Source organism: Pezoporus wallicus, unplaced genomic scaffold, assembly GCF_028554395.1.
Source record: "Pezoporus wallicus isolate ANWC-B61680 ecotype Strahan unplaced genomic scaffold, APGP_CSIRO_Pwel_v1 contig_5542, whole genome shotgun sequence".
NCBI lineage: Eukaryota > Metazoa > Chordata > Aves > Psittaciformes > Psittacidae > Pezoporus > Pezoporus wallicus.
The window spans coordinates 2,550,014-2,574,698 of NW_026640165.1; the positions used below are offsets into that span (position 1 = coordinate 2,550,014).

The 24,685-nt window shown below is 37.6% G+C and overlaps 1 protein-coding gene across 2 annotated transcripts in view; it reads left to right on the forward strand.

The window, feature by feature from the left end:
• Nucleotides 1–24,685, forward strand: part of SLC2A13 (solute carrier family 2 member 13) — a 161,623-nt gene that overhangs the window by 65,463 nt on the left and 71,475 nt on the right. For both annotated transcript variants that reach the window (XM_057417791.1, XM_057417790.1), the window contains exon 4: nucleotides 8,084–8,192. In XM_057417791.1, coding sequence (XP_057273774.1) covers nucleotides 8,084–8,192 — 109 coding nt within the window. The remainder of the gene's footprint in view (nucleotides 1–8,083; nucleotides 8,193–24,685) is intronic.

Consider the following 24,685-nt stretch of genomic DNA (forward strand, 5'->3'; position numbering starts at 1 on the left):
ATTGCAAAAAGGGATTGATCTACTGTTGTCAGTAGGGAGATGGCAGAGTTTCACAGGATCCGTATGTAAGGAGGCTTTTCAGTCACTCTTTAAGATAACTGTGAAAATAGTACTTGTAATAAATGTTGGAAAGCCATTAAGGTTTTAATAGGATTAGAATGAAGTGCGCTATCATACAGTGTCATGATTGTCCATTAATTCCTAATATTCAGTTTGATTTTTTGGGATGGAGTGGGATTTTATTGGGGTATTTTTTGACTACTATGAGTACCAAACTTCCTCTTTCATTATTATTGGTTGTAATAACCAGTACCAGCACAAATTTTAGAATGATGTAGTTTTCATGTAAGAATCATGGATCTCTGATGGGTGCCTAATCCAATCCCTGATCAAATCAGGCCAAATCGCATCAGGTTCTTCAGCAAGCTGTCTGCATATCTCTTTCTGTGTTTGACTACTTCCGTGGGTCCAAATAAACAGACTTCACATCTGGTTCAAATCTTGCGCATCCCAACTTGTCTTTTGACTTTTGTCCTACCCCTGCACACCTCTGGGGAATCTGAGTCTGTCCTCTCTTTGGCCCTCTGCAGGTGGCTGTAGATAGCAGAAATCTTTAAATTCTCTTTTAAAAAACTGAACAATCCCAATTGTTTCAGCATCTCCTTGTATGTTATGCGTTCCAGCCATGTCTACCTTTGCTGGTTCTCCTCCAGGCTCATGAAGCAAGGTGTTGTGCTCCTTGTAGCTGTGGGTCTTGGAAGTGCTGTGTAGAGGGGAAGAACTACCTGCTGGCAATGTGCCTGCTCTTTATTCCAGGATGTGGTTGGCCTTCTCTGCTGAAGAACATGCTGTGGTTGAGTGACAGTGGTTGTCTTAGAGTCCTGTGTGTTTCTGATAGCAGATGGTTAATACTAAAAGGTAGCAAATTAGTTAGTATTTTTAGGTAAGGTATGATCTTAGGCTGTTGTTCAGTGAACTGTTTGGGTGTGTATCTGCCCTTCTGTCTTTAGTGGAACTCAACTTTGTGCTCAAGTTTAAACGCTTCAGTGTAAAACAGTGTTGAAGCAGTTTCTAAAGACTTATTTTAACTTCAAACTGGTCTGCTGTTCTGTCATCTGTGCACCCATTGATGGTGCTCTCTTGTTAGGAAGCCAAACTTGAAAGTCCTTTGACTTTAACCTACAGTGATTTTTTGATTTTTCTCCTCTCTGATCGTTCTGGAACCTAACTGAGCTGTGCTATAATGATACTGATTTCAAAACAGGTTTTTCAAATGTTTAAATATGGATCTCATCTCTAATTTAACTTTTTTCCTTTTATTTTTAATGAAGCTTTTATTGCTAATGGCATCTGAATTTTAAATAAGTGAGAGGAATTTTTCAGGGCCCTTAGATAAATGTGGGGTTTTTTTTAACTTTTTAAGGAGATGGTATAAACTAAATATGCCATTAATAAAAAAGAGTAACACACAACAGATTGCATCCATAAGTTTCTATGGAGACTTGCACTGACCGCCAGGCTCCTTTCGCAGTTCTATTAAATTTCCTTTTTCTCCTCTTCCCTCCTGGGAATGTGTCCCCGTGTCGTATTCTTTTGGAGGGCAAAGACTGGAAATCTGTTTTCACTGTTAAACTGCTGGCTTAGGGCATGAAACAAAGGATGGAGAGGGAAAAGTAATATCACTGAAGTAAGGTTTTGGGCAGAAAACACCCTAAAAAATGTAAGGTTTGAAGTGTGTTTCCCAGGAAATAAACTGCAGTATCTGTATGATTGTTAATACAGGAGCAGCTGGGAAGATCAGCTTGAGAGTAGGTTACTGACTGGGTTTGAGGGAACAGAGTCATCAGTTTTTCTGGTGCTCTTTTAGTTGAAAACAACAGCAACATCACCACCAACACATAAAAAAGGCAAAAAACCCAAAAGCACTCTTGAAACGGCCCTTACTGCAGTTTTCTTTTAGGCATCTTTCCTTAACTCAAAGGGAAAAAAAAACTTTTTTATTCCAGATTGCTAAGTGTTCTGCACTGCACTTCGTTGCTTGATGAGTAGAGAGAGAAGCTCTTCAGGCTGTTACAACTCTTGCCTTATTTTGGTTGTGTCTGTGTGATGCTACATCACTTTATCTTTCCTCACCTGCTTTCTTTAATGAGGGTCACATCACTGCTTCCTGTGTAAAGCAGTTCTAGAGCAGACCATGTGAAGAAATGTTTGCTAAAACTACACTGCAGACTGCAGGTATGCACAAGTCTACCTTGATACCTTACTGCTTTGTTTCTAAGGTGCCTACCACAGCTAGAAGGAAAGCACAATGTGATCCTTGTTTTTCTCTGTCCCTACCCCTGTTTTCCTATCAAAGAAACAGGTCAGCCTTCCTCTTCCTCATTCCCCCACTCCAGAGGTCTGACAGTACCACTCTGGGGTTCCTCTTCCACCCATATGGACTCTTATCTGTGCTGCCTCTCAGCTCTTGCTGGCATCATCTACATACCCATTCTTCTCTGTTTGCTATCTGTTTTGTCATGGTTTCTCCAGTTTTAAAGGACTTCATTACAGTACTTCCTGCTTTCTATAAAGAACATGTCATACAGAGCCAAAATGAGCTCCTTTTATTGCTTCCCTACTTGCCACTGCTTCTTGTCCTATTCAGAGGTATTCTCAACTGCTGCTGCCTTTGTGCAAGTACTCAGTCATATAGATTTTCCATCACCAAAGCTTTATATCAAAGAATGTATTATCAAGGGAAAGAGTTTTTTTCCCTTTACAGATAAAACTGCTTTGTTTTCAGGATTCCCAAAAGACCAGCTCAACTTCCTGTCAAAAAGAAACAAACCCTAAAAATCTTTATTCTTAGTGGTTTTGTTCTCAGTGTGTGGATTAAAAAGATCTTTTGGAGGTACTATTTATTTGAAATATAGGTTTCCTGAGGAAAAAAACCCAACCTTTCAGTTCATCTGGGCATGATAAAACTCCCTGGACTACTTAATTCTCTAGAACCAAACTGGTTATGTCTAATTAGCTTTTATTTGCTTTTAGAGCAGGGTGTCTTATTATACCATTGGATATATTTGCTGTGGAAAACTTAAAACCACTGAGTTATTAAGCAAGCTGACAGTCTTTTCTCATTCTTGGCTGATCGGGGGCTATGCATAAGTAAAACCCACAACAGCAAAAAAAACCTCAAACAAACAAACAGAAATGGACTCAAGCAAGCAACCTTTATTTGAGCTTTCTCAGAGGATTAGAGAACTATATGAGTTAGGAAGTTTCCTCCCTTACTAGGAGTGGTTCTTCCAGTGTTTCTGGAAACATTGTGAGACAGTGGGGAAGAGCCTGGTACTTAAGTAAAATTGTTCTATATCTTCTTAGGATAAATATTGCAGTTTTGATCTTGTGATTTGGTAAATTTTACAGAAAGGAAAAATGAATACAGTTGATATTTTTAGAAAATATTCATGTCATAGTCCAGGACAGAAGGGGTATTTGCTTTAGTGTGTCATTCATATGCAGAAAATGAGCTAGCTCTGAGTGCTTTAGAGGAGGAGTTTTAGGTGGAGGAATGTTCTGTAGATGATCCAGAGAAAGCTGGACTGGAAGCTGTCTTTTTGTAAAGAAAGGAAAAATAGGAAAGATTCCAATATCTGTTTTCTGTTATCCAGATCACCAGCTCGAAGTTTCTTTTTTTGGTCCAATTTCTAACTGTAGACTGGTTCTTTGAAGATTTAGCTGGATGGAAGAGAGAGTGCTGACTGGCATTAGGACAAGCACAGGTCCGAGAAAGTAATCTGAAGGTTGAGTTTAATTGATGCTAAACTGATTAGTGACTGCTTTGTTGCTTGGCTAAGCCTGCCTTTTTGGAAACAATCCTCTACAGCAAGAGCACAAAATGCTGGCAGGAGTCCTACATAGTTTTAAGCTGTTGCTACAAGCTGTTACCTAGATTAGCTGGTAAAAGAATGCTTGAACCTGCAGATGACTTTGGCAGAGCCTGGTCTCTAACCATATTTTGCTGGCTGTAAATTTTGCCAGGTATTGTACTAATAATTTGAGGAAAGGGGGATCATGAGGTTTCCAGGCACCAGCTGTCTGCCTGCATTTGCTGGCAGATTTTTAGGTTGGTTTTATGTCTATCTACAATATTTTTATTTCCCTGGAAGTATATACAGTAGATTTTCGTAAGGAGATGTGGAGACATCATCAATACCCATTCTTCTGTTTTTTTAGCTTTCATTATTTAAATTCCTTTCAGAACTAGGGTTTGCTTTGTTGTTATTGTAAAGCATCTCTATCTTGTAATTGGCAGTGGATCACACCCAGACTCCTGTGATTGCCTTACAATCCATTTTACCTACAGAGGAAAATTAAAGTGCCTTACAGGTGATTCACAGTTTCTAAACCTAATTTTCTTATGGGTTGTAACAAGAATAACAGCTAAAATAGAGGAAGCTGGCGTCACAAGTTTCATATAACACTCTTAAAACATTTGAAAAGCATCACTCTCTTTCCAGAAGCAATGATTTGACAAGAACAGCTCCTCTGCCCCTGTTTAGCTCAGTGTAACCTGCTAAGGCTTTTTTGGATGTGAAGCCAGACTTCCAAATCCTATTTTTGCCCTTTAATTAGAAGGACGAATGTCTAGTTAGGTAGACAGTTTAGATCAGGATAAGAAAAGGCCAGTTATACCACAGCAGTCCACTTCATGTATCACCACTTCATGTAATGTCACCTTCTACAGCAGCAGTATCCTTATTTTTCCATTACTCTTTATCTATTGCTGCCATTTTGTACTCCTACAGCAAGCTTCAGCTGCCCTTTACTGTCGCATATTTTGAACCCTTGTAAACATATGCATTAAGGAAATTTACTTCAGATAAAGTAATTATCTGAAACCACAGCACAGAAAGTCCAACCAAATCTTGTCTCCTAAAATTAATCATGACATTGTGATTATGGGTCTCATCCTTTTGACTTCATTTTAATTCATAGATTAGAAGAAGGAAAACAAACATCTTGGTGGCTTCTCAAGTTCAAATGGAGTAGTTCAAATGCAGGAATGTTTCTAAATCTCCTGTCTGAAGAGAAAACAACAGCAATTAAGGCTGAATTATCATAAGCAAAAAACTACCGGTTTCTGGAGGCAAATATCTCTTTTCTTTTCCATCATAAAAATTGTCAAATGTTTTTTTTGTGATGCATATTTTGCCTCATCTGTTTCCCTCTGGTTCTGTGAGCAATTAAATTGCTCCATTTTTTAAAGATTTCAGTTTTTAAAAGATTTATTGGTTTGTGCCTTTTTAATCTATTGTAATAACCAACAGCAGACTTAATGGTTATCAGAAACGCCTGAAGTACAATTTCAGTTTTTGGAAGACTTCTTTTCAGAAGAAAAATGTATGTAATTCATACATACGTATATAATTTTAGTTTCGACACATTCTCTGTTGATAACAAACGTGTTTTGCTTAGAGTTGTTTATTTGTTTGCTGTATTCATATATTACAACCTGTAAGAAGGCTGTAATATATGAACACAACAAAAGATGGAAGGCAGGCTTGATGGTAGGAAAATTGAAAAAAAAATAGTATAGTTGGGTTGAGGGCTAGATAATTTTAATAAAAAAGTTTCACACTCATTTTCTGCTTTAAAAACAGCCACCTCACAGTCAAAGTCCTTTGGGTTTTTTTAGTGGAGTTTGTAAAGCTCCTTTAATATAGAGATTAACGATTTCTTCTGTTTTTTTTCATTCAGTTTATTGGTTTGCAAACCTGAGGGCTGTGAATCTTATGAAAGAATATCCTTTAATTTTGTGTATGCCTATTGATATGTGCAGTTGCCATGGTACAGATTTAGAGTAAAACTTTTAAATCTCTGACTTGAGCCATTATGATGATTTTTAGCATAATTCTTTCTGATGCAATTAATCAGAAGTCTAAAAAATTCTTAAGTATGTACTGCATTTAGCTGACTGGAGGCTCTAAAGATCTAAAGTAAAGGTCTAAACTTTACTACATGGTCTAAAAATTTCTGCAGGACCCCACTTCAGGCATACAAACTGATTTTGTGATGAAGTTTTGTTGAGAGTTCATGACTCCCTCTGAGATGCAAGCATTGTCTGGGAACAGCTGCTATAATTTCTAGCTATTCATTGTAACGCCGCCTTTCCAATTGTTTTGTGCAATGCTGTATTGTGAGTAGAGTTTTATATAACTTTCATCAAATAGCTGAGTCGCTCAGGAATTGTTAGAAATCTTGTATCGGTTCCTTAGGACATTTCTGCTTCCTTTCCTAACAGCTTCTGCTGTAGCATTCCAGCTTTTTCAGTGAGCATAGTCATTGATGGTGGGCTTGAAGATTTAGGTTGGATGTAAGGTCCTTCGGAGATAAAGATGCATTTTGAACTCCATTAAGTGTTCATAAACATATAAAGTTTATGAAGAACAGACGATCTCTCTCTCATAGGCATTCAGCAGCCTGGGTTCATGACAGATGCTGCAGTATCAATTGCCAGAGAGAGTTTTAAGCCCAACTCCTCCATGCTCAGGTGTGATGCCAAGTGTGGAAACCAGAGGGCTGTTGTTTGTGAATAAAGGCTTACAGTTGCATTTGTTAGAAATCCAGGAGTGTGTCTGAGGTCCGAACTGCTCCAAACCAGCAGTCGGTGCCGGTTTGTTGTTTTTCCACTTTGCCAATTTGACTGCTAAACCTTTTGATATACTTGTCTACCCAGCAGTGCCATGTGTCTTGCTTGAGAATATATTGCCAGATACATAGATTGGCTCTATTTATCTGTCACTTGATTTTCTCAAAGACATTTGGAAGATAGTGATGGGGCTGTATGGCAAGACAGGTGGGATGTACTGTCTGAATGTATAGCTGGAAAATTTGTCAGACTGCATTCTGCTGTTATTAATAAAGATGCAAAGCTCAGTGATGATACAGTTGGGATATGAATTCAGAATGGTTTTTATGTAACTAAGTTTTGCCTTAGGTAGGTCTAATTATTTTTCAATGAAGAAAATATTATCAAACCCCCCTTCTTGAGTCTGTTCACAGATTATCAGCTTTCTGATGTTGAAGCTCTTTGCATGTAAATGGTTCTTTGCTAACAGACCCATACAAGGTTTTATACTGAATCAATACATTTAATATTTTCTGTATGTTCAGGAAAGACTTTGAAAATATAAAAATCTCCTCTTCATCTCCCTTTTTTTCAACTATTTGGACCTGTTGCTATTGTGATCTATGTTTGGTGTTCTGAGTGGGTACAGTAGATGTAGTAAGATGTATAAAACATAGAATTTTTCGCCAGACTGTGTTTGCCCCAAATACCACTTTGGACAGAAAGAAATTTAAGTAAATAATGAAGTGAAGTATTTTAAAGTTTTGCCTGATATATTACTTTAAAAAAAAAAAACAAACAAAACAGCAAAATTAACAGGGAACAGAACTTTCTCTGCCAGAAATTTTTGCTTTTCTCTTAATTGAGAAACCGTTTTCTGCTTTTCTGAATACAGCCTCATACCATTGCTACCAAAAGCATGGAAAAAAATCAAATCATTTGTGCTCTCTCTGCTGGCTTTACAGCTGTGCAGAATAGATCTACCCCATACCTTCAAAGTACCCACACTTGCAGTTGATTTGTGGGAATTGGGTCTTTGGAGGACTAGGGAGAGCACTGTATCTGCAAGATCCAGATCTGAGCAGTGGGTCACAGCATTTCTGAAATAACCTTTCAATAACTCTGAGAGTTTTTAAGAGAGGAAACAACAATGATATTCTGTGATAACTTTGAGTACCTTCAATTGCAGCAGATGTGCAATCTGTTAATATGATATAGGAGAGTTATGCACTGTGTACAAAGCAGTTTCATTTTTTTTGCCTGGGCTTCCTGAAAATCGTCTTTGTAGTACCATGCAGAAAAGCAGAAGTGAAACGATTGAGTTGTTCAGAAAGTATTGTAATAATCCAAGTGTGTTTGAAACTAAGGTGCAAAGCCTGTTTTGCCTGGGAACGTTGACTTGAGAGCGATCACTTAAGAACTATCACATATTGTTTTTTGTTGTGTGTGTTTTGTTTTGTTTTTAAGCTGGACCTGTGATCTGCAGAATGCTAACATACCCTCCAACTCGAAGAGCCTTAATTGTGGGTTGTGGTCTGCAGATGTTTCAACAACTGTCAGGGATTAACACCATCATGTATGTATTTACTGCTTGCTTCTCTTTATAAAGTATTAGAAAAAGACAGACCAGTAGCAGTTGTACATGGGCTTCTGGAGAAAACCTGAAATGTGAAAAATGGAGTGTGAGAGCTGGAATGCTGGTTTGAAATCTAGATATTGGTATATTTGGTGTCTCAGAAAATTGGTACAAGAGGGTGTTAGCGTGAGGGCAAACATTTACATAGAGATGAGAATGCAAATTGTAGTCTTGGAGATACATTATTCTATGTTAGGGTTTACAGTCAAAGCTGTGTATGTCAAGACAAGAAGGTACACTTATGGTTTGAATTTATGTGCAAGTATATCAAAATACAGTGAGGGTTAGACTGTTGACCATGATAGAACATTATTGTGACGTGCTAAAAGAGGTAAGATGCTGAGGGAAGAAACATTTCCTGTTTTACGTGGTTGTTACGTGTATGAGGATTCAGTAAAGGTAGAAGTGAAGAACATATATTGGGGTTTGTGATAAGCTGTCAGCTCACAAGAGGAGTAGCTCTTGACAAATATGTAGGTACAAGACCCGTCTTGAGGTGAAATTACTGTTGAGCTCTCCTACAAGAGTAACTATAATGAATAAGATATCCATACTGTTCTAAGAGCAAGTGTAAAATATATTGCAGTAATATCTTATAGAGAGAACTACACCTAAGGGAGCAAGCTTGTTAGGAAATTGTTTAAAGGAACACCTGAAAGAATAAAGCTTTTAATGGTATTGAGAGCTACCATATTAAGTGATAAATACCTGCCATCTATCACAAGGAGGGAAAAAAAACCACCAAATTCAGCATTATTAAACTGCAAAGGAGGGAAGTCTGTAGCAGGTGAAGAGAGACTTCATAAAGTAGAAATTGTGACCAAATTTGGATGCAAAACTGATAAGTTGTGTGAAAACCAGGAGACAGGCACATAAAGAGCTTTGAGAAACTATTCAGGCACATCAGAAGCAACAGACCTAATAATCTCCAGGCCCAGTAAGGATCAAGGCAGGAGAACACTAGCAGAAAATAAATCTTTAGCACCAAATCTTACAAAGGGTCTTTTTGCATTTGTGGTAATTATATAGGTGTATGCGGCTTCCTGCCCATACTTAAGATGTCTCAGATGGTCTGTTTCAAATTCAAGTGTTAGTGGAAGAACTTTTAGAACAAGCTGATCAAAATGATTAGTAACAAATTGCCTGGACTCATCAGGGTACACCCAGCAGGTCTGGAGTAACTCAAATACATAATCTGCATGCAGCTACACCCCAGAAAGTTTTATTTCTGTCCTTATCAAAATTAATTAAAACTGTCATAGAATCAAATGAGAAGATGCATGCTTATAAATAAGAAAAATGAACGTGTACATGGAAAATATAAAATATGAAGAGCAAATATGACTGTTGTAAACAGATTATTAACTAGCTGGGTGCAAGTTTGTGGTCACGTTAGAAGTGTATCTTCCATATGAACTAACCATCCTAGTTGAAGACAGCTGCTGCTAATACTTCTTGAAGAAACAAGATGGTCTCAAAGGTAAGAGAGAAGCCCTCTCAGATTAATGACTTTTTAAGATAGGGAAATAAAAAAAGAAAAGGTAAGAATAGAGGATAGTTATCATAAGATGAGAGTAGACTCCTACAGGGATCTATGTGGAGATCTTCGCTGCTTTAATAAGTCTGTGAAAGGGCTAAACAGCAAAATAACAGTTTGTACTCATGCACCATTCATGATTCCCTCCAAATCTGTGAGCATGAACAGTTATAGGAAGATAATACAAGATAACAAGTTAATAAAATGGCAAGTGCATTAACCATACAGTGTTACACAATAATGCTTGCAGGAGGGAACTGGCTAACTAACATGCGTGGCAGTCTAAATTGTTACTACTCAATAAAGAGATCTTGACGTTGCATTATAATTTTATGATGACATCCATGACTAATCTGGAAACTGGTCTGCAAGCACCAGGATAAACCAAGTTATATGGGGAAAGAGATACCTATATGTCAACAGGATGGTTAGGACTCTGCAGCTTGGAAAACAGATGGGCTTAGAAGAAACACAAGAGGATTATAAAGCTACTAATGTTATGGAGAAGATGGGCAGAGCATGACTATTCATCATTTCTTATAACACAGTTTTAAAGACTTCTAGCTCTTACGCAGCAGTGGGTTTAAAATAAACAGTTTTTCACACAGCACATAATTGCACAGTGGAGCTCATTGCCACAGGATGCTACAGATGCCAAACGTAGAAGTAAGTTTAGAAGTTAACTGGGGGAGCTTATATAATAAACATTATTAAAATGTTATTAAACGTGATATGGTTGCCACTTATGGCCAAGGACAGTCATTCTCACATCTTGGTTTATACTACTTTAGGATACCTTATTAGGCTAGAACAAAAAAATTGGCAGTTCACAAGGTTTAAGACACTGGTAGGTTGACTGTTTATTTTAGACTTCGTATGTTTTAAAATCTCAAAATCCTTTCTGTGTAGGAGGTTTTACAAATAGTTTGTGATTGACCTAATTTGCTTGCGGATGTGTAGGAGGACAGAATTACAACTATAAACCAGTTGAATCTTAGCTTTAAAATCAGAAAATGCCTATAATAAACACAGGAAGGCACTGTTGTTAAAGGACTGGCTTGCAAACCATTTGTAATATTCAGTATTTTTTAATAATCCAGTATAACTAAATTTTTAGTTATCAGGTATGCAAGGCAAACAGTCTTCTATGAAAGGACTTTTTTCAAATGTAAGTAAGCAGCTGTCTGTTGATGGTTTGCTTACTTAGAAATTGGTGATTGCTTTTTAATGCAGTAATTGAATGGTACCTTAAGGAACTGTCAGATTGCATTAACTCTCTAAGCACTATTTTCCTCTTTGTTATGTTAAGTTATGACATTCTGGGATTGCTGTTCCGTTGCAGCAGGGAAACAGGCATTGGTTGTGGTTGGAGGTTCTAGGATTTTGTTGGCTTTCCTTCAGTGGTTTTGCAAGCTTGTTTTTCAGAAACATTCACAAAAAATGTTTGATGGTTGGTGTTCACTGTCTCTTTGGTGCTGCTGTGAATCCCCTTTTCTTGGTATACCCCTTTCTAGGCTGTAGGAGAAGAGGCTGATGACCTTGACTTCCTGTTGCCTGGCTTTCCCTAGCAGAGAATTTAGCTTCTGGTTCCCTTTCTCCTTATGTATTTCCATGGGACACTTTTACACTGTGACCAGCTAACATGGCAGCATCCGTGATGGGCCCTGACTTGTTCTAATCTTCCATCTTGAGGTTTTCACTATTTCTGCTCTGAAAGTATTTGTTAAATCTTTTATTTCACTGTAAGAAAGTGAGGCCGCAGGAGTGAGCTTGTGTGTCTGAAAAGCTTGGTTTTTTAGAAAACAGACTGTGATGAAATCACAAAGCAGGAAAGTAAAATGAAAATATGAGGAAGAAAACACAAAATTATTTAGTACTTCCCCAATTTGTTTATGCTTTATTGAGTAACTCTTCTATTTAAGAAAACAAGTGTTTGAATCAAAAAGTGCGAGTGTTATATGTAGGAAATTATGTAGAGGAATTTTGCAGGGGTCTAAAAATAATGACTGAGCGTACCCAGTAGTAGAAGAGATCCTAAAAAGCGTTAGAATATCTACAAGAAACACATGGAGCCAACAACAAAAATCTAGAGCTCTCATGATTAAGGAGTCTGTTCTGTGTTTTCTGATTAAAAATTGCATATCAACATTGAAGCCCATGAGAGCAACAAAGTCCATCTGTAGTTGGATTCCTCTTGAAGATGGGGAGAGGAAAACTAAAAGAACTTTTGTAAGAGTTGTTGAAGACTGTCATCTGTCCATCTCACTGTGTGATAAACTGATCTAGTTTTTGCACAGAAGTAGTTTTATATTGTGTTTGAATCAGCCATTTACGTATATAACATCCAGCCGCGAGGAACCAGGAATTCTCATCACGTAGAGGATGTTACTGAGCTAGTGAGAGCGTCATGTGGAGCAACCTCTGCATTGAGGAGGTGGATCTAAAAGAGGAGCAAAATTTAAAAATAGGCTAAGGAGATTGACTCTCACAGGAACAAATTCTAACACGATAAATTTAGTCAGTAAAAGAATAAAGCTCAGTGACCTTTGCTTTGATTCATTTTTTTTCCGAAAAACAAGTGTGCCCCTGCTGTTCGATAGAGAGCCTGAAGCAGGAAAAAAACATTTCCCTTTTGTCATGGCTTTTGCCAGCTTATCTGACCTGTAAAAGATGAAGTCATACGTTTTCAGATGTGAGTGTCTCACACTGGTACGAGCAGATCTGAAATGGCTTAACTTTTTTGTTTCTTATCATTATGGTGTTTTCTCATCTTGAAATGTGAAGCTCGGTGTTTCCGGCCTGGAGTCACAAATTTGGCTCACAGGAAGCTGAAAAAGACCCTGTGGAGAAAATTATATTCCAGGACAGCAGTTACTACAAGTTAGCTTTTTAATAGTAACATATCCCAGGATTGTATTGAAACAGTGGTGTGCAGATATTTTCAAGCCCACAGTGGCCCATAGTTAAGCCTTCAGGGAGGACCAATTTTAAGTCAAAACTCGAAGCTGATTTTCCACATCAGTTTCTTCTTTAAAAAAAATAATTATTATTTTTTTTTTTAAAAGAAGAAAATCCTTTTAGGGGTGGGAAGAAGAGGAGACTTGAAGGATTTGACTTTTTCAAATTGGTGAAAAACACAAATAGAATACATAGATGTATTTGCTGTATGCTAATGTTCCTGCAGGACAAAGACTTCTGGAATCATTTCTGGTACTCTGCAGCTTTGTTGCAGTCAAAAACCCCAGACAAATATGGGGAAGAAAGCTTTTGGGAAAAATCCTCAATTACTTTGAATAGTAAGTAGTAATTTAGCCATAATTGGAGGGAGTTCAGTATTGTCTTGTCAGAACTGCTCACAGGTAATGTGGCCTGTGCAGGAGTTCCTGCTGCTCTTTTGGGGGCTTGCTAGTTTTGATTGAGGCGATGGATGTTCACACAGGCTGCCTGTGCCCTCAAGACTGTAATCTGAGATAAGATTGAGGAGAGAGCTGTATCATCTTGATTATTCTCATTCTTATGAAACTTCAGGGGGCTTTTTGAAAGCCAAACAAAATATTTTGTTCTGCAGTTGAAATACTGGCTTGATGTGATGCTAGTTTCGTAATTTGCCATTATTTTCTCACACTGTGTTAGAAAAGCTTTCTGCAGCAGAAAAGCAGTATAATATGTCAACAGGAAGAGCTCATGGCCTTCACCATTTTTGTTAAGCTGTTTGCTGGTATATGTGATCAGTTATTCCTAGTTAATAAAATGTTTATTTATTGTTAAGATATCCTTGCATCTCCTAAAAGTTGAGTGAATCCCCATGTAAAATGTATTGGTGTTTGGATTTGTTTCACAGATGCTTTTGAGCTCTAACAGTCTTGATTTTTTAATCTGTGCAAGGAAACAAAAGAATAACAACAAAAAGATGATAAGAAGAAACATTTTTTTCAGCTGTCAAGAAAAAGTGACTGAAAGAAAATACTGGGTGGAAAAGGAAATAAGCTCAGAGTAATAAGATGTGGGGAAAAAAGCTGGATAAAATAAAGAAGGAAAAGACAAAAGGGGACAAAAGGAGATTATGTAACAAGTGGAAATTGAAGGTTTGAAGATAAGAATATTAAAACAATTAACATGAAAAGTGATTGGATATTGTACTGAATGTAAATGACAGAATGAAAGAGAACAGGAGTGGGACTGGAAAGAAGCCAGGATACTTCTGGAGTTTAGTAGAGGCTAGAGAGGAGTTTAATGGGAGCAAAGCACATTTCCCGACAGGTTTAATCACTGCGTCTGTTGTGCAGCAATTGCAGAGCTGGAACCCATGAGGAGCTGTAAACCTTTGCTTCTGTTTGCTGAAGCAAGCATGAGGCAGCATGTACCTCTGCAGCCTTAGAGCCAAAGAGGGGAGCAAGGCTTGCAGCAGCACTTGATACTTCTGCTTTACAGGGTTGTGTGACTTGACCCCAGAGGGATGGTGAAAATCCAAACTGACACACTTGTCTTTAAGTTCCAATTTTTAAACTTTCCTGAAATGAGACACTGAATAGGTAGCATAGGACAGTGACTGCAGATAAACCTTTCAACTTTTTTTGTTGAATATCTTTACATAAATAATTTGTTTTGTGAATTACAGCACACACAGTAGCAACCTTCTCTACTCGTTCAGCATCAGCAGCCATGGAGAGATTTATCATTAATGTATTTACAAATTATGACAGGTTTATAATGAGTAAGTTAGTCATTGAATTGAGACTTTGCTATAGCATTGGCTATTGATTCGGATATTGGAAAATAGTTGTTGAGATCTGTAAACAAAAGTTCTGCTGGCAAAAAGTAATGGTGGGTCACATTCTTCTTGCGCTTTGTATTCCAGAATTGATTTTAAAACAAACAAAAAAAAACACACAAAAACCCCCCAATGAAACAGCAAACAGGACAAATCAAGACCCAAAACTTACACAATGCTAAAATGTCATCCAAGAGCCACAGCAGTTACTGAGGAGCAATATATCTTTTATTGTAATTTCCACTTAGATTTAAATTGTGCCAGAGTAATTACCAAGCAGACGGTCATGTAGCCTTTCCATGGCCAGTAGCTTCTCACATCATTTGTTCTTGAATACTCAGAAGCAAGTGTGCTTCCTGTCTGACTGAAGGAGAGACAATTACATTAATGTCTTTTCAGATATGAACTTCATAACATTGTCAAGATAATTGAGGAGTCTTGGTAATTGACAGGTCTAATGTTCCCTGATGCCTCCATAACACTGAGGCTGCTTCTTGCTTATGTTTTCATCCTTCGATATTTTTTTGTGAGTAAACTGTCTTGTTTATAGCTTTGTCTTAAAGTTTGCATTTTCCCCTTAGGCTTCAGAAGATGTTTAATGAAACAAAAAGAAACCCTATGTTGCCTGTCCACTTGCTTTTCAGATAATAGTCCATTAAATATTTTTTTAGGTTTAATAAATATTTCCAATAACTTCCTTTTTTGAGAAGTGAACCTTTATTTCATGATACTGTCCTTCCTTCAGGATGCTTTATATACTACTGCAAAGTGTTAATCTAAAAAACTTCAGTAAAGAGATGCATTTTTGGACTTGTATGTCATACAGGTGTTTTCTGATAGACTGCAAATATGTTTTGAAAAGCAGATAGACAGAAGTCTAGTCAGTCATGCTAAGAAAGGTGATTCTCCTCTTATACCAGATGTCTCTGTTGTATCTGCTATACAGAAATGATGTTATATAACTTACAACAGCTCTTGAGAGAAACAGTTAGTTTCTTTGTGGAAATCTGTCCACTTAAGTTTGGAAATTTATCACACAGCCTAAAGAGAAGAGCGATGTCTTTGGAACTGTGACCAAGGACAAACTGAGTTGGAGATCAAAATGTTGCTTTAAGCGCTGGGCCTCAGGTTGAACAGAAACAGTCTACAAGCCAGCCGTTAAGGTGCTGGTGGAGTAGATAACAGAAATGTTAAATGCTTGTTGATCAAATGCTGTCTACAGGAGCCACAGGCAGTATTTACAACAGCTGGGAAATGGCCATGTTAAGAGAGTCAATCCTTCCCACTCTCGCTTTCTGTTTGCCTTCACCTCTCCCTCAGTGTCAGTCAAGTCTGACCATAGTTTGTCCAGACCCTGCTCTGATTATGTTTCTTCTTGATCAGCACAAAATACCAATGTGGGAAGGGAATATTACCTGGTAATGGGAGTTTGCCTCAGTTAATCTGCTAGGAAGTGGCTGAAATATAAATGTGTGACGGCAGGATGCCAATAGCTATATCCAAGAACTAAAACCAAACAAGCAAACAGAACATTGGCCTAAGGAAAACTGCAGCAGGTCTGAGGAAAAAAAATAAGAACCCTTTGTTCTACAGGGAGGAAACAGGCTCCTGACTGCCTCCGGGGTGAATTAACATGGCCTGCACAAATCCTCACCCTTCCAACAAGAGGGTGGTGGGTGGTAGTGAGTATTGGTATTTAGAGTCATGGGGAGAGGAACTAGCAGGTCATGCTGCTGGACATCTGAAATAGCTCTAAACCTGTGCAAGAGCTATAAGGAGTAGTTAAACCTTAGCCTTCTTTTTACTTTTGCACTTAGCCAGCAAAGTGCAGGGCTCAGTGATCTAGATGCATGTAACATGTCCTAGAAGCACAAGAAGGCAGTTCAGTAAACTTGAACATTTTTAAGGCTGTGACATCATTGTTAAAGTTTATGTATCAATTGCTGTGTTTTAAACAACTCTGATGTTTTAGAACTGTTGTTTAAAGAGTAAACCTTTTGTCATAGGTACTCTTGCTGTGCTTGATGGAGATGACCTACAAAACCAGCTTAAGGGTTTGGTGGTTTAGCTCCACAGGCTGTTAATTTATCAGTTGCAATAATTGCGAAGAGGGTGTTTAGGATACAAATAAGAGAGTGTATCTGCATTAAAGCCAAATCGCCTGTGTATCAGTGCTGCTAGCACTACAAACACGCTCTGCTGTTCCCCCTTTAAAAAGTAAGATTAAAAAGAAAGTGAATCTTTCTTCTCCTGTTGTGTGATGGCCAGAAATTAATCCGAGTCAGTTTAAAGGCATAGATTTGTAATTTACTGTTAAACAAACAAAAACCTGGGGCTTGGGTTATTTGGACAGTGTTATACACCAGACTTCAAGGTTCCCCCTCAGGCTGAAGCTTTCTCACTGCTAATCCCAGTTCTCTGCCCATTTTGTGTTCTCATTCCTTTTGAAATAATAGAAAAGGAAAATCACAGCTCTAAGCCACTTCAAGGAAAAAAACCAAAAAATGCAAAACAAACCAGTGAATCAGGATGGCGTTGTTAACTAGATTAAAGCTGTAGAACGTTCATCTTATTTAAGAAGCTGCATGCTTTGTCAGTCTTAAATAGCCAGAGCTTTTGGAAGATGGCATTTACAGGTACATCCTTGTCCTAAGTATACCATCAAAGAATAGGTAATTCTGATATTAAAGTTTTGAAGGTGTGGGTATCAGAAAGATCAGGGAAGTACTTCAAGATATTATATAAGGGAAGTAATGGGATGAAATTAAGTAAAATATAGAGCAATTATCAGAACAGTTTAGTGCTTATGCTTAGAGATATTAGATTGAGTGTCTCAGAAGAAATAGAAGCACTCATCATTTCTAATTTGCTTAAACTGTTGCAACAATAGAGAATGTATTAGAAATAACACATTTAGGCGGTTCTGGTATTGAAATTAGTAGACATACCATAGGAGATGAATATAAGTTTAAAAATAAAGGCTAATTTCCTTTAATCTAAACTTTACATCCCACCTCTCTTCTAATAATTCTTATACTCTATCCATTTATTATAAAAAAAAAAGCAAACACAATAAACCAGCAAAGCTGAACAACAACCCCCTAAAATCAAGACAGACTTAAAAACCCCTAGACTGCCAAAACCATCAATTGATCTTGAAGTAGATGTTTATTTCCATTATAATTTTCCTCAGGTTTAAAAATAGACAACAAAAAACCTTTTTAAATCTCAGAGGAAGCATGTCCAAGGTGCTGATGTGGGGTACTGTAACAGGCACTTAACATTTCCCATTTCATAAGTGTTTAAATGTTAGTCTTCTCCTTATTTCTCCGGTGCTGAAAGCCTGTTTGGTTGGGGGGTGGGGGTGGTGTTTTTTTTCTTTCTTCCCCAAACCTGGACCTTTAATTTGATGACCTGAACAACCACGTGAAATATTTTGCTTTTTTCCTGTCTTTTTTGAGTTCTTTCTTGGGTTATTGGCTCAAAGAAAAAATACTGAGGGGTAGAATAGCATGTGTAATAGTAAACCCCAGGATATAACACCAGAAAATCACTAATCGCAGTCTGAACCCATCTACTAGGGGGTCTGCCTAATGAACTGCTTAATTATTTTTAAATGCTGCTGATGTATTAAAAAGGATTCTTCTGAGCAGTAACTGACATCTCACTGAAAAAATTAAAACCGACAACAAAACCCAAAGTCAAATGTCTTTAATAAATCACCATTTTTCAGTGTCATGTTCTCACAGAAGTAAATTTCTTTTAAGGTTTGTGTTGTATGTTGCCAGTACAAAGGCTTTTGTAATATCTTAATTTGGAAATATTAATGTTTATTTATATAACATACTCAAAAGATGTGTTAAAAGAGCTGTACAGCAGTTAACATACCAAGTTATTTGAAAGGAAATCCTGCTGTCTTCTCATTTGAAACATCTTTTATTTTTAATGAAATCTGATCAGCAGGGACTATGTGCATGAGTGCACAATTTTTACCCTCAGGTTTTCATCCAAATTCATGTATCTTCAGTGATAACCCCGCCAGAATGTTGTGACATTTGTATTAAAACACTGAAAAACAGCCAACAGGGCTGCTGATAGTGCTTTGTTTTGTATTGCCTTAATGTGATTTTTTACATGGTAAATCATAAAATCTGCTCCTATAGTTCTTTGGGTTGTAAAAGCATATTTAGAGAAACACTCTCACTTTGGAGAAAACCTAAACCCAAAGTAATTTATTTAAAGAAAAAATGCATTCAGATCAGTATTTTCTACCATTTCTTTCTATGTTAATGAAGAATTTTTGTCTTTAATAGGATTTTTACCCTTTTTTTTTTTTTTTTTTTTTTTTTTTGCCTTCTGCTCTCTTTTTTGCCTGTAGTGCAATTGTAATACTGTTTGATTTCTATTTGTTGCCTTGGTAATAACTCTCATGTCACAAATCCAGTATTAACTTCAGGGCCGTACAGGATGTAATCTATGAACTGCGTGGGTGCGAGCAAAGTCTTTGCCAAAACATATGGCTTGGGGTATTGGCAATTGTGGTAGAGCAATAGCGTGAAATAAAATGTCTTTACTTTGTATCTAATATATACACAGTATAGCTGTTAAGTAAGTTAAATGCATCTCATTCATGTTGCTCATATGTAAAGCCATGTAATAAAACGAATTCAGAGCAGCGATGTTATTTTTAAATCATTCATGAATGATTGCTGCAGGAAGATCCCAAAATAGCAGTATTGGTTTGTTTGTTTGTTTTAATGTATTGCTTGTCAAGAAAGCTCCTGGAGCAGTTAAGTCTCAACAGTTTTCCTTGTGTTACTGCCTTTAATTATCTTGTAAAAATCCCATTCTTATGCAGTTGTTAATGTTTAATATGCATCATTTTGTTGATATGTACATTTTATTGTCTTTAGCAAAGGCCATTTTTTATTTTGAGACCTATCAGGAAATCAGGTACCAATCAATGACCAATTTAAGGTTTGGTGGGTTTTTTTTTCCTTAAGTACAGTAGAGAAATAAGTGGAGAGGATATTGTTTGTGTTGTAGGTTTGCTCACTTGTGAAAACCTAGAGGACACATATTGTTCAAATAATGGACCGTATTCGTAGCAATAAGAAAGTCTCTTGGATGAAAAACAAGGAATATGAAAGCGTGAAATAATTTAAAGCGCACAACATAACCAACCTTTAAAGACACAAAAATTAAAGTGTAAAAGGTCACCTGGTTAGATGCTGCCTGTTACAGCAACACAACCTCAGTGAAGTATATTACTGATCACATTCAAATACAGAATAAGAGATATGATGCCCTTTAGATCTGTTTAGTCACCTTTCCTTTAAGGGCATAGGAACCAGTTCTGTGAATTGGATTCTCTGGAGTCTGTCAATAAGAATTAAGCTGCCGCAGGCTAGTCAAAATGCCACAGAGGCTGAGACACAAAAAGAAAGCTTGGAAGGTTATGTGCAATGCAAATATTAATGAAAATAGCTCAGGAATGGATCATAAGTAGAACATGGCATCTGAAGGCTAATGAAGACTTTGGCACTGTCAGCAGTCTACAAAACAAGGAGATCACTATGGTCAAAATAAATCATATAGAAAGTGTGGTATGGAGTGCAGACACCACATTGAAAGAAAATAAGAAATCACCAAAGAGACTCTTAATTCCTCAGCACGGTGAGAAAGAATGCATCTCTAAGACCAGTAAGGACAATGAGTGATAACAGGGGATGTCCAGGGGGGAGCAGGATCTCAGGACAGGGAAACTAAACAGTGCTTGGCTTCCCATCTTTGGAGGAGCTGGCTCTTTCCTGGAGTGTCTTCCAAGACCTGGTGTTGTCAGACCCTGAGGGGTGTGAGTTGAGTCTGAGCCCCTACAGGTGAGGGGGGACTCACCTGTGACTCCTTAAAGTGGTTGGGGCGTTTTTCCCAGGGTGGTAGCAAGTTTAAGGGAGCAAATAATAATTCAGAGAGTGATTCTGGAACTTCTTGAGGGAGCAAAATTCTTCTGTGATATTTTATTTCCTTTTAATGGTCACTTGCATGTTGCAGTCACCCAGAGAACGTTTTACAGATATCCTGGAAACAGAAATTTGAGAGTACGTTAACATCAGCAGACTTTCATGTGGTTTACAGAGGTGGCTAATTATTTCCTGCATTCCAAAAGGGACTGCTGATTCAAACTTCTGGTTGCTGAAGGCCCCTTTCTCGCCTGAGCTTAAGGGTTTTGGTCAGAATTATGTGTGGAAGAGGTTTTTTTTTTTTTTTTAATGAGAAAGAGGGAGAACCCTGTTAGAAGACAGGAGGAAAACAAAAGCACTAGAAAAATAATCAAGACATTTTGGGCTTTCTTAACCCACGCTACTCCCTGTTCCTACTTGGTTATATTATTTCTATGATACGTTTGTAGACTGAGGAAGGAGATGAGAAAAAGAGCAGTTGAACTTTGTAAGGTGGCAACTTAATGGTTTCAACTTCAGGTCTTTTAACTCAGATTTAGGACAAAAGTAAGGATATTAGTTCTTGAAAACAGTTACAAGTTGATAAAAACTAAAGCCTTCTGTGCACTAAAGAAATACTTATTGCCCTTGTATGTTGGTGAGAGAGAAGTACTGGAAAAGGTACTGAAATGCATGTTGCGCTGTAAGGAACGAAGTAAGATCTCAGTAAAACTTGGACTCATTTGGCTGTTTTTTAACAAAGTTTAGAATGTAACCTTCTAAAACCTCCTCCTATCCTATATCTGAGCCATTAACAGAGTGTTGGGAACAAAGGACTGAAACTGCATGTAATCATAATTGAATATCACGGTGAGATACAAACTACTAAAAGAAATCTTAGCACTATGCTGAGTCAGCAGCTCCATCCATTTTGTACACAGGAACAGAAGAAAAGGGATCTTATAAGAATGAGAAGTGTAACTTACGCTTGTTAGTGATGGCACTTTTTCAGTTCACGTTCCAGGAATTTTATATTTTCCAGCAACCACCTTAATATTTGAGAACAGAGTTTAAGTTTTGGGTTGGGTTGTGATGTATGCCTATAATGTCATTTGTTTACAGTGGAAATAAAAGACAGGATACAGGCTAATGTTTTTTTCTGGTGCATATGGGAATGGAGAATGACTTAGTAATGAAATAGGGCAGCTCTTAAGGGAAACATACTCGTTCCAAGTAATTTTCCTTTCTTTTCTGTTTAATATAATAATAGAGAAATATTCATTGTGTTAAAACATTTATAGTTTGAAAATTATCAATACATTACAGTAGTCTTTCCTATCTTATATGCTTTATTAGAGTTTTTAGTAAGTAAAATTAGCAAGACTTGGTTCATTGTCTTTTCCAGGGAATATTGTCCTATTTTAAAGGCTTTTGTCATACAGCAAAAACCAAATATATATATATTGATGATTCTTGTCACATTGTGGCAAATGTACTCAGGCACTGCCAGAATTGTGAACAGAAACAGGATTTCTTGTAGTAAAATAAAAGGTATGAAGGTAGAAATACAATTCCTGCAAAGAACATGTTATCTTGTGCCCGGTCCTTCTTATAAGGACTTACAAACACACTGGTCTGTATGCTTGCAAGGAGCTTTAAGCATGTTTTCTAAATCATGCTGGCAATTAAGTGACCTTGAGTGACATATTTTAGCTTCCTGTGGTGTGTTTGTAGTGTGCACATTACAATAGTATTCACACAATGTTACAATTTCATACTTTTGAGCATCTCTAACTTGGTCAGGAAACTCATTTGGGCTATTAGGTAGGAAGAAATTGTAGTTTAGGTCCCGTAAAGGTCTTGGGTCTCCCTGAGTCTTTTAGCATTTAGAGTTGTATATGTGGGGTCATGCAGGGTGGCTAAAACTGTATGACTGTCACTGGCCTGGGCAGCTCCAAGATCTCTCATCTTGTCTTGCAGTATCAAAGCTGATCTGTGGCTCATCTTTTCAGTAAGTCAGCTTTTGGCTTTTCCTAACTACACAGTCTTGCAGTGATTCTGTGCTTGCTGCACAATAAACCGTCATGTACAGAAGCACTGAAGTTAATTTGATACATGCATTTTAACATTTTTATTGATGTAAGTATGTCTCAGGTTCTGTGCATTAGCTCGTTATTTTACAAGGATGCCAAAGAAGAACTCTTCATCAGGGACTATAGTGATAGGACAAGGGGGAATGGGTTAAAACTGAAACAGGGAAAGTTCAGGTTAGGTATAAGGAAGAAGTTCTTTGCTCTGAGGGTGGTGAGGCACTGGAATGGGTTGCCCAGAGCAGTGGTAAATGCTCCATCCCTGGCAATGTTCAAGGCCAGGTTGGACAGAGCCTTGGGCAACATGGTCTAGTGGAAGGTGTCCCTCTCCATGGTAGGGTGTTAGAACTAGATGATCTTAAGGTCTTTTCCAACCCTAACCATTCTGATTTTATGATTCTATGATTGTCTCTAAATATACTTACAAAGAGGTTATAAACAACTGTTGGTTTTGATATCTTTCTAAACTAGACATTCTGTGTAGAGTTGAAATAACATACTTGTTTGGGGATTTATCCAAGTTTCATAAAAGACATTTTCCTTTCCTAATAGCAAAATTCTCTGTCTGGAACAAATTAACTGCCACTGAAGGACCAATTTCTTCCTCCATGGCAGAAATGTCTTCTTCTGTGGCACTGCTCTTCAGACGGACTGCTACACTCCCTGTCACAGATGCTCCCCAGAGGTTTCAGATCAGAATCACATCTGCTCCTCTGAGTCACAACTTCATCCTATCTGGTGGGGGTTCAGTGTTCATTAGACTAATTAATGATGGAGTACAGCAATATGACATGGCTTGGCTGTTTAGCTGTGTCAGTTAGCTTTCTTGAAAATTCAAAGTATTGGTTATTTTCTGTGTCTAGAACAATGTTTAGTTATACGCAAGATTTTAAACATGTTATTGAAGTCAGGAAAAGCACATTGCTGCCTGATATAATCTTGCTTGAGCTGTACAGAGGTATCTAAACCTAGCTAAACTTGTATTTGTTGAAGGGAATGACCAGGCAGAAACCACTCTGTAAGTGGGATCTTTACCTGTGTGAAATTAGAGGTATTATGAGGAGAGAGGAGTGGAAAGGGGGGAATTGGAGCAAAACATAATGCTGAAATTTAGTTGCTCTCCTTAAAAAAGCAGAGCAACACATAGCACTGAATCTGCTGCTGCTTTGAGGTTTTCACTTGTAAGAACAGACTCCCCACCAGTTTGTCCTCTCGTTTGCTTAGGTACCTATACTGCTTTTCCAGGTTTTTGAAGGAAGGTGCTGGGATAGTCACCTTGTAATTCTTCTCAAGATAACAATGCCAATGATACTGTGGGCATAAGTAATTCTTGTTTATATGCGTTATAAATCTAATAATGGATGAATGTTAAAATTGTGTTAGTTGTTATGAATCCACAATTATGTACATCATGTATCTAAAGTCTGTAGGCATTTGTCATGTCTGAGCAATTCTAGTGATCTGAGGAAAGAATGGGAAATTTTTGGTAAAAGGTAAATGGAAAGTCCGTGGATCTTTCTAGGTAGAGAAAGGCTGAAGATATAACAGTTTTAAAATAAGCTGTTATTCCCATATATAGAAATAGATTGCTTTATTTCTGCAGTGTGTGGTTATAAACATAAACATATAAAACATTTCTATCTTACATGTTAATGATACTGATAAAAGTGTTTTGTGTGTTTACCTGTCTGGAGTGTTTGCAACTAAAATTGATTTACAAAATATATGTTAGATATGGTGAACACAGGCATCTTAGCGACCGCTGTATGTCTGAGCCAAATTGAACCAACTAATAGTAGTGTGGCACTGTCTTCATCAAAGAAATCGGGGAGATTGCACTGATGGCTGATAGAAAGGGCATGGATTTACCAGCTTTTGGAGAAGACTGGAAAGTTGTGTGACCAAATAGTAAGAATGCACTAGAGCAAGTATTTATCTGTCCATCACCATTCAAGGGTTTTGACCCTGTAGTCTTCTAAACCCGTGTTTTCTGTCCACCGCACTTGAAGAATGATTTGACAGGGAGAGCATGACCTTTGCTTCAGGAGATGCCACCTTATGGGGTCAGATCTTCCCAATAACATTAAGGAAGGCTT